The sequence below is a fragment of the Anser brachyrhynchus genome (genome assembly GCF_964034855.1).
Source record: "Anser brachyrhynchus genome assembly, chromosome: Z".
NCBI classification, from domain to species: Eukaryota; Metazoa; Chordata; class Aves; order Anseriformes; family Anatidae; genus Anser; species Anser brachyrhynchus.
The window spans coordinates 75,362,669-75,378,769 of record NC_137697.1 but is presented as its reverse complement, the minus strand read 5'-3'; the positions used below and the strand labels follow the sequence as shown (position 1 = coordinate 75,378,769).

The 16,101-nt window shown below is 35.5% G+C and overlaps 1 protein-coding gene across 19 annotated transcripts in view; it reads left to right on the top strand.

Annotated features, from left to right (window-relative positions):
• MEF2C (myocyte enhancer factor 2C) overlaps window positions 1-16,101 on the top strand; it is a 140,742-nt gene that overhangs the window by 102,683 nt on the left and 21,958 nt on the right. For 14 of the 19 annotated variants that reach the window (XM_080573290.1, XM_080573297.1, XM_080573288.1 and 11 more), the window contains 2 exons: window positions 7,268-7,454; window positions 8,576-8,623. In XM_080573290.1, coding sequence (XP_080429416.1) covers window positions 7,268-7,454; window positions 8,576-8,623 — 235 coding nt within the window. The remainder of the gene's footprint in view (window positions 1-7,267; window positions 7,455-8,575; window positions 8,624-16,101) is intronic. The other 5 variants (XM_080573291.1, XM_080573300.1, XM_080573299.1 and 2 more) reach the window with 1 other exon arrangement.

Below are 16,101 nucleotides of genomic sequence, written 5' to 3'. Positions count from 1 at the left end.
TAGGATTCAGACATGTTTGTGTGTTGGGGTGATTTTACAGCTTTATCAGAGAATTTGCTTTGACCTCATCAGCATTTCTTTAATGCTTTAACATGAGCTAAATTTTGTTTTAACCAAGTCAAAATTTCTAACCATCAGTCATATGCCTTGCCAGATATCTAAGAGAAATAACTCTGCATGTGCTATTTTGTTTGCACAAGACATACAGGGGGAAAACACTTTGTCATTATGCTTAATACAAGATTTTAAAAACTGACAAAAAGAATATGGAGGTTATGAAGACTATATATTTGGCCCTTCTTCTGTATGGAAGAAAGGGTAGCAGTCCAAAGATTTGCCCAGGTCCAAGGAAGCATCTGAATTTGGATAGATAACTGCTTGCTTCTAGGAAAGATCATTTGGATGTGTTCCTTGCTCATTCCCACATGAGGTTGTATGGTTAGCTACCAAAGAGGATGTCTACTCACCCAGAATGACAAAGTTGCTTCTGTAGTGCTAGTCAATTTTGTGTACAAAACCTGATATCTAAGCTGAGGGTACCTCTTAAGGATGCTCTGATTCTATCTCATGCGGTGTAAATGTTCTTTCCATGAATTCCCAGGAGAAAAAAAAATCACCCAAGTTAATTAAAATATGAAGAAGTTTTGACATCCTGTCAAACATGTTTTTGCAAAAAAAAAAAAAATAATAAAGATTTTTCAGGTAGTCCACAATGGCACCAAATTTGACAAATGAGTGTTGGGAATGACTTCTTAAGAATGCCCAACATGTATATGGAACATCAGGGAGGTATAAATGTATATTCCATCCTTCTTACCTCCCTTTGTATTTACTTCATTTATGTAGGTGTTTTTCTCAACAAAATAGTTTTAAAGCTGTCACCACGAGTTTGGTTTCTCAGGGTGGAACTCAGTTTGACAAATAATGACTGCAACATTTAGTGTGACTGATATAAGCTAAAATGCTTAGCCCTTTTTCACATCAAAATCTTAGCCATCACCATTCCTTTCCTCTTTCAAGAATGACCTTTGCTTTGTTCAAATCAAAGTGACAAAAATTTCAATCCGATAGGATTTAACCAAGAAACTCTTCCACTTTTGAATAGGGTTTGAGATGATTCTTCAGATCATCTGTTTCTCTCATGCATTCTCTCTTTTCTTTTGACAAAGCAGCTCATGTTATAACCATTTATAGTTAAGACATGGAGGGAAAAAGAAAAATGACAAGAAAATTCATTTCTGGCTGGTAGTGAGTTCCATCACCTACTTTACCTTCTAAGCATTTGAGAAAACCACCTTAACAACACTGAGAAAGTTCAAGGAATTAAAAACAGCATAGTTAATCTACACATGGTACGTCACATTCGCCCTCCCAAAAAATTAATGAAATTTCTCTCTAGTTGTTTTCATTAAATCTGCCACTTTTATATCAAATATAGTCCTGTTTGGCCATTAATTTTTCAATTGTCTTGCTTTCCTGATCTGGATTTTGGTTACAATGTAACTTCCTACCTTGCTGGGATGTTACGAGGTACAATGCATTATCTTTCTATGAAATTGCTTTAGAGGTGCTTCAGAGATACAGAACTACAAAATGTCACCATTTATTTTTGTGTAAGACAGGATATCCCTTCTTTGAATACTTCACACAGAGTTAAAGGGCTGTGTGCTCCATCACGCTGCTTACCACAAAAGGAAGAGTCAGTAGGTGATGTCCCCTAATGCAACAGGAGCTCCTTCTCTTAGCATAAGCCTAGATTTTATGGGCAAAGTGGAGCTCAAAGCTTGTACATAACTGACATTTGTATACATAAGACATCAACCTTAACTGTACAATTCAGTATATCCTCAGGGAAGCCAGAGAAGTTATATTCATTTGCTTGTGATCATCAAAGGTAGCCAAGAAATTTCGGGGGAAGAAAGCAAAATTAAACAAAAAGTCAACAAGTCATTAAATCACTATTTACAAAAAATGCAAAACGATGCAAAGCCTATGCCTCGTCTTGTAAGAGAACAAATCTGCTGCCAAATGACAATAAAATTGGCTTTTCCTCCTAACAGCTAAGGCCAATAATGTTTCCTCAGATAATTTTCTGGGGATAAGTATTTATATTGTTCTAAAACATCTGATAATAATTACACATTTATTTGTAGTTTTCATGAGTGATGAAAGCAGAGGAGACAGAAATAGTCCTCTAGAAGGGAGCTATAAGTATCTCTGTCTCTAAATAAATGAAAATCTAGTTGAATATGGGAGGGGAAAAAAACAATATTTAACACAGAATGTTTGGCCCATGAATTTTCAAGGGTTTCGAGTCCCCAGCATTTTGCTTTGTACAACACTCTTCAGCATGTGGAGCTTACATCTAACATAGAGTGCTGGACACTGGCACTTCCCTTTCAAGTAAGCAATCTGCTCTCTTTAGCAATTTTGTCCAAAGGAGAAAAGATGGGAAAAAAGACTAAAATGTGACAAAGCTGCATACATGTTAAGAGTAAGACCGTGTCTGTGTTAGTAAATGAACAGCAAAGGGCACTCTGAGGCAGCAGAAGGCACTTATCTCTGCAGCGGATTGTTTGAACAGTCCCTGGCATGCTTTTGGCACAGGCCAAATAAAGCTCTCCCAGACGGTTTCTTAGCTCTATTTGGTAGTTAGCCCAGGCCAGGAACAATTCCCAGTTGTCAGCTTATATGTAGCCATGATGTTGTCGAGGTTGGGAAAGTTTAATAGTATGAACATGTACTGCCCTGTGGCCTCAGATGGCCTTCGTTCCTAGGTACATTTAATTTACTAATATAGATATTACGCAAGTGCATCATAAGCTTTAAAGTCCATCAGGCCTAACTGGAATAGTTATGCCCTGTGACTTACCACCAAGAATGACTAGAGGATCTATACTAGGTTGCACTTCTTGGTAAAGGATATACGAGACTGTAACAAAAGTTGGGCAGCCAGAGGAAAACTGTAACTAGACACATACCACTTAATACCGGTGCTTATCCAGACAAATCCCCTCTCTAACCTTTGGCTAATGATAAGAAAAACAAAAACTCCTATATTCCGGAATATCGTGTGTATTGCTCTGCAAAGCATAGAGTAAATTGACTTTGCAATAATAAAATTCCTTATTAGGTGTCCATAAACAAGTGTAAGTATATCCAGATAGTAGATAAAACAATAAAAATGAATCAGTTACATATGCAGAAACCAAGAAAATGTTTAAGTAGTTTAAATACTATTTTAAAATGACAAAAAGGAAAACGAAGGAACTGTTTCAACAATGTTTTGTATGATTCAGTGATGACTACTGAGAGTGGCAGCCGCAAGAGAAACCAAGACTGGGGCTCTTTTGTTGTGTAATGACATAGGAAAAAGAAGGTTCCAAACCTTGAAGCGTCCAAATGTGGAAGAAAGAATAATAATAAAAGCAGATGAGCCTGATTTGCATTGTTCAAGGGTTTTATATTGGGTAGATGGACAGAAGTTGAGATTAGGAAAACAAGCCAGGGAAAACAGCTGTCTACCTAGGCTCAGAGGGCAGATTTCACAAATCTTGTGACCCGGATGAAGAAGATACAATGCAAAGAGATCTGCAGTGAGTGACACTCAATCTGACATAGGAACTCAAGCAGCGAGGAATTTTTTGAAGTCTTTGGAACTGGACTGTGTGCTCAGAGCAACCAGGCAGAAAGATCTGCACCACAGCAATGAATATTACAATGCCAAGAGACTCCACATGGGCTTATCCAAGTCTTACATTGGGCTGAATGTGAAGCTAAGATGCCAACCCTCATGTGAATTCACTGGTTAAACTTTTTGAAAAGGCAGAAACCAGCAGCAGCAGCAGGTAGCTTTAAACTCCAGAAGCAGCTGGGCATTGAGAGGTCTAAGCTGTACCTCTTCTTTACATGGAATTTGGGAACCTCTTAGATCATTTCGCAGTTAACGAAGAGAACTTCTCACTTCAAAATGTACATACAGATTGATAAAATGTTTCAGATTATGCAGTCAACCTATTTCCAAGGAGCCCGGACTCATCGTGACATAAACTGGTGCTCCTTGAGAAATGTGCTTTACAAACTTTCCTTTGAAAGACAAGCCACACATGAGCTGCAATTCAACTGTAAAAATGTATGCAGAAGAAGAAGGTTTCTCTTAAAAGAAGCACAAAACAACTGGGACAAAAAATGTACTTCAGCAATTTCATTTTACAAGATGTAATCATGTGTTCTCTTTTTTTTTTTTTTCCATTTGTGAGGAAAAAAAAAAAATAGTGCTTTTCAGGATCTCTACACAGACCTAGCAGCACATGCAGTTTTGCTGCTTATCCATTGAACACATGAAGAATGAGATTCTCAAAGTACTTACCCTTCCCTACCCAGCCCTACTTAAACCCACCAGCTCTTCAGGAAAAATGGCCATTGGGATGCACCTCAGGTTCTCAGCCAAATGGAAGCAAGTTCCGGAGATGTGGGATATCATCTGAGGAGCCACGTCAGCAGGTCCATCTGCTCAGGTGCCCTAACTGGTCTCAGCCATTACGGACGAGAGAAGCCATCTCTCACAAAACCAGGCCACAGGCCATGCAGAGGGTTTCAGAGCTAAATTAACACCTTGAAATAAAATTAACACCCTTGGAAATTAACACCCTTAAAAATAAAAATAAAATTAAATAAAACATAATTTTTATTAATAAAATAAAATTAAATAAATTTAAATAAAATTAAATTAATAAAATTAAATAAAAATAAATTAACACCCTTGAAAGCATTTTCGTGATGTATCCTTCACATCATGCTCTGAACTAAAACCTTGCTCTGTGTTTCAGTGGTTAAGCAGAATGATGGCTATATATTTAGAGCAAAATTTTGTCTGCTGCCAGAAGGGGGGAGAAAAAGAAAAGAAAAGAAAAGAAAAGAAAAGAAAAGAAAAGAAAAGAAAAGAAAAGAAAAGAAAAGAAAAGAAAAGAAAAGAAAAGAAAAGAAAAGAAAAGAAAAGAAAAGAAAAGAAAAGAAAAGAAAAGAAAAGAAAAGAAAAGAAAAGAAAAGAAAAGAAAAGAAAAGAAAAGAAAAGAAAAGAAAAGAAAAGAAAAGAAAAGAAAAGAAAAGAAAAGAAAAGAAAAGAAAAGAAAAGAAAAGAAAAGAAAAGAAAAGAAAAGAAAAGAAAAGAAAAGAAAGAAAGAAAAGAAAAGAAAAGAAAAGAAAAGAAAAGAAAAGAAAAGAAAAGAAAAGAAAAGAAAAGAAAAGAAAAGAAAAGAAAAGAAAAGAAAAGAAAAGAAAAGAAAAGAAAAGAAAAGAAAAGAAAAGAAAAGAAAAGAAAGAAAAGAAAAGAAAAGAAAAGAAAAGAAAAGAAAAGAAAAGAAAAGAAAAGAAAAGAAAAGAAAAGAAAAGAAAAGAAAAGAAAAGAAAAGAAAAGAAAAGAAAAGAAAAGAAAAGAAAAGAAAAGAAAAGAAAAGAAAAGAAAAGAAAAGAAAAGAAAAGAAAAGAAAAGAAAAAAGAAAGAAAAGAAAAAAGCCCTGGAAGGATAAAAGTAATCTGATGACCAGCGCTGTAATATGCAGGGCACAGCCAAGAGATCTAACCACCCAGAGAAAATAAATGTGGGTGGTACAAAGTCAGGGTGTCTCTGCTGCCTGACATAGGATCTTGAAGACTTAGTGCTATCGACTGCCAACAATAAAATTAAAATTTGTGAGTTCCTTCCTCTGAAAATGTTAAAATTCCAGTTTAAAGATTTTCTTGAAGAGTTGAGACTGTTGAGGTTTGTAAGATTTTTAAAGGGGTTTAAATTAAATTAAGGGGTACTTTGTTTGCATTAAGGTATTTTAACATTTAAGATGCTGTTGGGTAACTCTAAGAAAGTTTTCTTTCCATTCAAAAAGGAAGGAAATTAATTATTAAATAGCCAGTAAATTGAATATGGAGTTCTGGTGTATTTGAGTGATGCCAGAATCAAAGATTTTAAAGAAATTCAGGCACACAAGAAAACCAACCAACCAAGAAAGACCGAGCTGGTCTTTCTGAGAACATAGTGAGAATCAGGTACTTCATCTCATACCCCCTGTCTGATGCAGAGTCAGAGTAGTCCACAATTTGCTGTGCTTTTGAAAGGGATACTTACTAAGGAAGGTGGCTCAGAAGAGGGTGCTACCTTAAAGGGTGACAACTTTATGTTGAAAAGGCATCACCAAACACACACACAAAAATAAAACACAAAGATCGCACGGAGTCATATATATCTAAAATTCTTGCTTTTGCTAAATGTGCCTGAGTAGAACTTTGTTTCTTGTAAGCCCTTCCCAAGCTCAGATGGAAACTTTAAAAAATGTCATTTACTGTGTTGGTGGCTTTAACATAATTTGGGATCATTCTGGTTGCTAAAGCAACATAAGCTGAAATTAAAGCTTTCCCTTTTGCATTCCATCCCTTCTAATTTTTCTCCATGCAATGAAGTCATCATAATCATCCACCTTTGATCTTGCAGTCATCTGTGACACTAGATTAAGATATCACAAATGAACAATTACGACTTCACTGAATGAAAGAAAAAAGAAAATTAAGCTTCATAAGGCAGGGTTTTGTTTTAAACAAAAAAAAAAGAAAAGGAAAAAAGAAAAAGAAAAAAAGAAAAAGAAAGAAAAAGAAAAAAAAAGAAAAAGAAAGGAAAAGGAAAAGGAAAAGGAAAAGGAAAAGGAAAAGGAAAAGGAAAAGAAAAAAAGAAAAAAAGAAAAAGAAAAAGAAAAAGAAAAAGAAAAAGAAAAAGAAAAAGAAAAAGAAAAAGAAAAAGAAAAAGAAAAAGAAAAAGAAAAAGAAAAAGAAAAAGAAAAAGAAAAAGAAAAAGAAAAAGAAAAAGAAAAAGAAAAAGAAAAAGAAAAAGAAAAAGAAAAAGAAAAAAGAAGAAGAAGAAGAAGAAGAAGAAGAAGAAAAAGAAAGAAAAAGAAAAAAGAAGAAGCAAAAAAGAGGAAAAGGATAAGAGAAAAAAGAAAATAGAAAAAGGAAAAAAAGATAAAGATAAAATTTTCCCAGTTCTTACCAAGTAAATAGGCAAGCTGTATTAAAGGAAGATGGAAGCTTGATTTTTAAAAAATCATGCTTAAAAGCTTTGGTAACTCTTTGAAACTATTCTCTTGACTCTTAGTCTGGGGGAGCTTAAATATTTTAACTACCAACTACAAAATATTTGAACTAAATATAGAGTAACTGTACTTGAAGGCTGTTGTGCTTCTGTACTATTCTCGTCTTTGTTTCCCTTTTTTTGCTTGTACAGGCTGTTCCACCACCAAACTTTGAGATGCCAGTTTCTATCCCAGTGTCCAACCACAACAGCTTGGTGTACAGTAACCCAGTCAGCTCACTGGGGAACCCCAACCTTTTGCCACTGGCTCATCCTTCTTTGCAAAGAAATAGCATGTCTCCTGGCGTGACACATCGGCCTCCGAGTGCAGGTAACACAGGTAGGCTCTACTCTGTCCCATCCCTTTAAATGCTCTTTTATTGGCTGCTTGTGTGCCTTGGGTCACTTTAAACTGTACTCTTACAGACAAGAACGCTGTTTGTACGAGTCATAACAGTTTGTCCAAAATTGCTGTGTTGAAAAATCAAAAGAGCCAAAGAGGTTTCTATTCCCAGTATAGAAAAGAAAAAAAAAAAAAAAAAGTTCTAGAAAAAGCTGAGTATTGACTGAGATTAAGGGAAATCAATAAAGGATAAAAGGGCAGACAATTTGCCGTTTCATAAAAAGGCAGCTTGTCTACTTAATTCATGCAAGAGCTCACTACACCATAAAACTTAAGGGGGCAGGGGGAAACGTGGCCGATGCAAACAAATTGAAACAAGTAAAATAGGACACTCATTGCTTAAATTTCAAGTTAAGAGGCTAAACACAGAATTTATTATTATCAGTAGTTCTGTAATGGCTAAATGTTAGTCAAGTGGCTTGTGCAGCAAGAAGCTGTGCTTCATTCTGGTAATGATGAGGACTCACCTCTGAATAGGATAAATGAGGATTAAGTTAATTCAATGTGCCTTGTTGAAGCAACATCAACACCCTTAAGGGTTCAAAGAGACCTCTGAGGTCTCCAACTGCAAAGAGAAGTTTCTAAAATCCTTGGAATGGATGTCTATGAAAAGCTGAGGAAATTAAAATGAAAAACTGTGCAAGTACATATGACAGCGTATGAATTACGCTGTCTAGCAGAAACTTTCAGTCTCTTCCTCCAAATCCTATGTGGAAGCCCTGCTTCTCTGACTAACACTGACCTAAAGGTATTTTTCAAGTGAATGAATACTTAGCTTTCAAACATAATTGACTTCCTGTGCTGTGGAAGTACGAAAGTAAAATAATGAATTGTTGGGTACTGCATATTTTATTTGTCCTTGAAAGGCAAATACCTTGTATGTGTGACATTAAACATTATGATATGATGACTGTGGGTCTCATCTGATGCCTGCTGAAGTAAGAGGAAAATTGTAGTGCATATTGGAGCAGGCTGTTTGAAGTCAGAGAAAATGTTTTGCATGTTTGCCTGTTATAAATTATTGTACTCGCTCATAGTATTTCATTTCAACCCCCTAGGTGGCCTGATGGGTGGGGACCTCACTACCGGTGCAGGCACCAGTGCAGGTAAAGAGAAAATAATTTTCATTTATTTTTTTTAACTGAACAAAGGACTTCCTCTGAAGGCTAAGTCCTAAAATAGCTCCATATTGGAGATGGGATTTTGGAAAATGATCAGTGTTGGTTTATTTCCCCCAGATGAGGGCTGGGGAGTTGATACTTGTTGGTTTTGTTTGTTTGTTGTTGTTGTTGTTGTTGTTTTTTAGAGTATGAAGAGACTTGTTTTCAGCAGCGTTTAACAAATTCACTTCAACAAATTGCCTGGGTATAAGTGCCCGTTTTCCTTCATAAGAGGCTTTCCATAAACACCTGAGTCCATTGCATTGCCCTAGTCAGGCAAAACTCCTGCTGAGGCCAGCATCTGGAACTCTGTCTCTTTTTAAGTCACAGGGAGTTTTTGCATTGACTTCAGTGGACTTGAGTAAAAATTTTTCTATTAAGTTTCTCATTAAACTTTCATTTATTAAGCACATACCTTATTTCAAGCTCACACATAAAACCATTTCTAGTAATCAAAATCTGTTAACATTTACTTAAACAATCAGCAACTAACTCAAGCTTAGTTTTATGTTTTTACTTAAGTGCTCTGGGACATGACAGGGAAAGGATTTTCCAAATACCCGTGCAGAGGAAAAGATTTTCCCCTTTAATTCTGCCCCTGTGCTACTAATGAGAACTGTACTCGTTAAGGTCGGTGTTACCAAAGCAGTGTTGTCAGAGTAGTCCCCTTTGCTCAGTAAACTCAGTGGTTTGTTAGCAATGTCAGCAATGTTGCATTATTACAAATACAGATTACAAAAGACAATGGCAGGATTACTGTTTCAGTTTTAGAAGTAAACACATATGTTCAAGGAAAATAAGCTGAGTGGGAAAAACATGGAGCATATCCCATGTTACTGGGTTAACTGCTCTCAGAACTGTACGGAAAATAGTTGGAAGATACATTTTGTGCATTGTAAACTGGGGCTGATATATCTGGCCATTTTGAACCTCTATCATAAAAGGATTTATGAAGAAATTCTGATACAGTGATTTTTATTTTTTTTTCTTGGCTCTTCTCAGCCTGCTTTAGACCACCCCCCTTTTATCTTCACACGTAGATGAGTCACAGATGTTTGTGTGATGCATTTGTAGTAAAATTGAAACTGCACAGCATTGTAGGAAAAAGCTGCTTTAAACACGTGCTGATACTTTGATAGGTAATTTTGTATTAATTTAGGAGTAGGGTAAGCAGAACACCAGAACTTAGATATTAGTCCCGTTCATCAAAAAAAAAAAATAGAAAATTATAGTTTTGTTAATTATCTTTTGTTATTCTGTGAAACGGCTAAAGAAAGATTCATTCTGGAAATGTTCGCACTTCATCTCGGTTTTTAATCTTATATATAGTAGAAACTTCAAGAACGACAGCGGAGGAACTCGGATAGGAAATTGATTGCCCTGTTAAGGGGCTCCCTCTACTGGCTTCTTAAGAAATATCATTCTCTCGTTCCTGGTTTCCCTATTTCTTTAAGAAGAGGCTGGAAACCAATTAACAAAGGCAATGTCTTCTTCTGAAAGGGTAACATACTAAAATAATAGCTCATCAACACATGCATTTGGTTTAATAATTCTTGTGATTAATAAAATCTCTATACCAATATGCTAGTTTAAAATGGATATTCTTTTTAAATACATATTTTCTTGGAAATATATTAAAAGCATATATAAACGCAGTAAGAGGGATAGCTTGATTATTTACTCATTAATTAAGAATTTGTATCTCCTGCATGCAATGCTATGCATTAAGCTCTCAAGCAATCTAACTTTGGAGTAGGCAATTGATTTGAGGGGCATGTATATGGGGGGCATTGCTAGGAATGCAACATAAATATTTAATCATATGAATAGTCTTTCTTCGTATCTGGCAATAAGAGCTTTAAGCACCATTAAAGAAGTGTTTTCTAGATCTCTTAAATGCAGAGCAGTAGGAAGAATTTGATACAGGGCTGAAGGAGGATGAAAGGTCACTATAAGGTTAAATCCTCTGTCTTAGTTGCATTATTCTACAATGGCACTATTTTGGACAGGCCTCTCTTAAGGGTGCAGAAGAATAAACATCAAAAGTTCTCTTTGTTCATCATTCTTCATAAGAAACAGAGACCTCTGTGTTTTTTTTCTAATTGGCATCATAGAAGCTGGTAGCATGATCATGTGGTTTAATCTGTTAGGGTTCATATTTCTGGCCAAATTAGAACATTCTAAATTTGCATTTTTCTGCAGCGTCCAAAAATAGCTTATATTCAAAATAACATACTCCAAGAAGAGGAGTCTAAAAAGTTTCATTTCTGTCGCTACAAAATGAAACTACTTTTGATTGCTAACACCAGGCCTCAGTTTCTGCGCTACTTTAACAAATTATATTATCTTAAATTACATTATAACTGCAATATCACAAATGGAAAAAGAGTAGTTAAGCCTGTGTTTTGAAAACTATGTTATTTTGATGGTTTGGATTATTTTAAGTAATAACCCTGAAATCATCCACAAGTTACCTTGGGAGTCAACTGAAGACGTAAATAGAATGTAAGAAAGCTGACTGCTTCTTTATTATCCTGCACAACTAAATACCAGCAGTGGTATGTTTAACTTAAACCAAGGTTATCTCAGGTTTGTTAAAGTAAATTTCTTCTAAGCCAAACACTGATTGAATAGTTTCTGTCATGTGATAGTAGCAACTGCCAAAAATTTTGAAGTGAACTTCACATTTAGTATATTTGCTAAATTACAGCAAAGTCTTTGGTACTATTCTGTCCAACCAGAGGCTTTTGACTGAAAGAGAGAACAAGCTCTTTTTGGACTCAAATCGGTTTGCTGGGTCGCAGTCTCATTCTGGAGTCAAATCCATCAGTTTACACTATAACACGAAAACAATAAGTGGCATGTTACCTGTTCCCATAATAGACTGTATGAAGTTCTTTTTAATTTTTAGGGAACGGATTTAGTTGTTAACAAAATTGGCTAAGTCAACAATAACTTTACCAGAAAAGAATAACAACGATGAAGTAGTACTTTTAGTTCTGCAAATTATCTGAACTCCAGTTTCATGTAATGGCTCAATAATTATGCTGAATGCCTGATAAAAGATTACAACTTCAAAAATATTCGATAGTTTTAAAACAAACTACTACAGGATTGGAGGAAGTGTTTCTTCGCATCTGCACTTTAAACTTGATTTTTAAACTCAGTTGTATTTTCAGATTGAGTCATATTTTTATTTTTTTCCATATGGTTTTCAGATTATGGCATTTTGTATTTTATAATTAACTTTTCTCTTGACTGGAATAAGCCCTCTTAAGTCAACAGAATTTCTTTAGATTTTAGACCACTATAAATAATAAAATCAAAAGAAAATTTTAATAGCAAGTTTTAAATCAGGGATGTGTATTATAATATTCACAAAAAGATTGTACTATTTTTAATTTCTATTTTTTTCCATAATTTGTTTCACTGTTCAGTTTCTGTACTGCCTCCATGTTGACATTAGTATTAAAGTAAAGGAGCAAGTTATTCAAAAGTACTTGGGAGTCTAAAAATGCTGTCGTTGTGTCAAGTACTTGTTCTCTGTAAATGAGGCAGCCTTAAACTGCCTTTAAGCTTGTTCTTTTAAATCATTAGACACTGAAAAGGTCAGTAGTGCATTCTGAAAAATTCATCCCAGGTCTCTTCAATAATTGAATCTCATATTTACCTGTAAACCAGCAGCTAGTTATATTCTTCTGAAAATGAAGCACAGGCTAACAGTTATCTTCTTGTCTTCTGAGAAATGAGGACCTGGATCTACCTGCCAATATCACAATTGTTTGTGATTTTCTGCTAACTTTTCTTTTCTTGATCATGTGCGGACCCTGGATGAATGTATTCTGCTAATATTTCAAGAAACACAGGGATGTATGTAATAGTTATTTTTCTCTTTCTTTTTCTTTTTCTTTTTTTTTTTTAATTTCTAAGCCCTTGGGGTAGAGGCGATCTGGGTGGTACCATCTCAAAAAAAAAAAAAAAAAAAAAAAAAAGATTTACTAAAAAGAACCAATTATCTGCCCAAATAAGCCTACTAGGAGTACTGATACAATTATAGATTAAAAAAAAAAAAAAAAAAAAAGTAAACAGGGATTTCAAAGGCACCTAGTTCTATTAGTGTCTTTTGAAGTCTTAAATATAAATAAAGCAAACTAGTACTAAACAATGAAAATTCAAAATGTTACGTAAATATTCTCTGCTGTGCCCTGAAATCATGTTTGGCATAGGCAAGAGAAGGTAATTCGTAGGCTACAAGTGTGGAATATGTTAAACAAACAAGTGAGCTTAGACCAACGATTCCCAAAACACAGCTTATGGGCATCCTGCTGGGACTGGGTTTGCCAAGGAGAGCATTATAGTCATTGCCCTTCCCTTACAGCTCAGTCAGTGCACTTGCCCACAGACCTCTCATTTAAAGATTGGGCAAGATGCAGTACAAAAGTATAGTAAACAACAGTTCCTGTCCAAGGAAGTGTACAGTCCAAAAGAAAGAACACGCAGTCATTCATAACAGAGTTCATGATGCAACAGTGCCAAATCCAAACAATAAGAAATCATAAATTGGCAGGTTGGCTTAAAGCTGTGGAGGGGGACGACAAATGAAAAATACAACAGCTCTCTTTTTCTTTTGCCTTTTTCCACTCATTGTATGCCAGTAAGTATTGCTTTTCCAAGCTTTCCTCCATATAGGAAGGATACGTACTGGTTTTTTACTGCTGTATTAATCCAGGAGTTGGTGTTTACAGCAAGTATCTGTAAGTAGGAGATATGTGATGAAGCAGTAACACGGGAATGTGTTTTCTAATGCATACTATGAAGGAAACAGTCTATATAATTTCATACCCGTGCAAGCAGTCAATACAGACCTTTCCAAAATTAAGTTATTTTCCTGCCCCAAGCAACTGATCTGTTTTGTACAGCGTCTTCAGACTCTTTTCACACAGGTAAAAATCACATCAGTGAAACTCTGAATATAGATTTGAAATGATGGATACTGCTGTCCATGTAAATGTCAAACAAAACCTTGCAGCGTGTGTCAGATGCAAATGTCTGGTGTATGTATTTTCAGCTAGCTCTAACCGATGAAGAGGTCCGTGTAGGCTCATTCGGAGTAGACCTCAGTGAAAATCTGTGAAAATTTGGCCTGCATTATCTTTCCGTCAATTGTGTGTTGACTTGGTAATTTATTTAGTTATTCTGTCTCATCATCTCCATTATCAACAGTGTCTCAATATTTGTATTTATAAAAAGACAGCTTGAAAGGATTGAAAGGGAGAAAGCCCTAAGTTCACATGTAATGAACAATTAAGTGAGTCATACAAACTGTGGTTCTTTGTGAGTAGGATTTCAAAGACAGGCATGATTGACTTCTCCTTTTCCTTTATGACAAGCGGTTACAAATATTCCTCTAGAATGGCTTGGATTCTTAGGATAAAATCCTTTTACTAGTGAAGTCTGTGGGAATTTCTTGCTTTACTTTTGTGAGATGGGGAATTCACAATTACTGGTTTTCCACATGCATTCTTGCTCATTAGGACATCACACTGTCTGCTGTTGCACAGTGCCATCCATATTCTTGTTCCAATCCATAAAACACAGAAAGGTATTGCAAATCAGCAAACATCTGGATTTCATGCCTGTCCTGAGTCCTGACAGGGATAGCTGATGCCTCCTGGATCTGGAATGCAGCAATGGCATTGCTCTGAGAAAGCAAGCAAGAAATGCTTTTAACCTCCTGAAGCTGGGACTGCAGCCACATGTAGAAGCTCCTGGCAGTATTAAGTTAATGTGACCCCTGCCCTTTAACTTTTAACATGATTCCCCTATTAAGAGATTCGAGACATAGATTCCAGTTGTTTTCCAAATCTCTTGCAAGTTGATTTTTCCCTTAATAACAGTTGGAACAGTCTCCCGGAAATAAACGCTGGAGGAGACAGGGGTCAGTTAGTTACTGATCTTTTCTTTGTATCTACTTAAATTTTAAAACAAATTTAAGCAGTATTATCTCTGTGCAAAACACTTTCCTTTTGTACACATATCAATTGTAATAACATGGGGAAGTTTAAAAAAATAGGCTGTATCATTTGTGTTTAAAATAGACAGTTTTGAAGTTTTCCTGGTGTTAAATTTTAAACCATGCATTCATCATCTTTCAATAATTGTGCATTTAACAAAAGCAGACAACTTGACATGTAGCTATATGCCTAAGGAAAAAAAAAAACCAGACAGTTCTAAAATTTCTTTGGGGAAACAAGAAAGTATATTTTCAAATTATATACTCATTTTATAATTGGAATTACTTCTTGTCCTGAAATATTTTTTGTTGAAAAGCATTTTCTGCAAAGCGGTAATTTATTTCAAATGCCCAAAAAAGCAAAGGACACATCATCAGCAAATAATTTTTTCAAAAGCAGATGATTTGTCAACAGCTCTCACTCAGGCAGTGAGGAGAAGAGATAAGTCCCCTTCCCAGGCTCATATATTTTTCCTACATGTCAGCGTAGGAAAAATCAGAGGTTCACTTGTGTGAACCTCTCACACAAGTCTGCTTTTCCTTTCTTCTGACACTAGAACATCTCCTATATATATATATATAAAAAAAAAATGCAAAAAAACTGTTTGCTTGTTTTTGCTTCGTTTGTTTTGGTTTTGTTTGTTGTTGTTTTGGGATGGGTTTGGTGCTATTTTTGTTTTGTTTTGTTTTTAGACAGGACTAGAATGGAGTAGCTTTTCAGCTAGCATACAATGTAAAGGAAGATTCCACCACAAGCACATTACACAGTATTTAATAGTTTTTCTGGAATAATAATTAAGTTATAATCCTAATGGCCAGCTAAGTCCTGAAAATATACTTTGGAGAGGTGGTTATCACAGGCAGGTGAGATCCATTTATGGTTTGTGCATACTACACATTAAGAGATCAAGTCTATGATACTTATTGCAAGATTTTCAGAAAATGTGGTTATACAAGCTAAATTTCTGATAAACATTTTTGCAAACCATCCTTGATTTTTTGTGTTGACCTAATCTAAGAGAGCGTAGTGCAGAAGATTGCTACATTCCTAGTGGAGGGAATGGGCTAAGCATTGCAGAAGTGAGCACTCAGTGACAAGGGAGCACTGTGCAAGGCAGGGGAACATTGAATCGGGGACATCAGGGGAACAGCTACAGCACCAGTAGCAGGGTTAGAATAACTTTTTCACCATGGCAATACACTTTCAAGTGTCAGTCTGATCCCAGAAATCTTGCTTGGACCTTAAAAACATTATGCAGTACCCTCATTTTTGTACTACAGAAGTTTAGTCTTTATAAAGCACAAAATGAAGAACACTGTAATTTTCTTAAGTGATTTTTCTTGAAATTCGCAACCGAGTTACAGTGCTGATTAGGTGAAGATTCAAGATAAACGAGATAACTTGAAATAT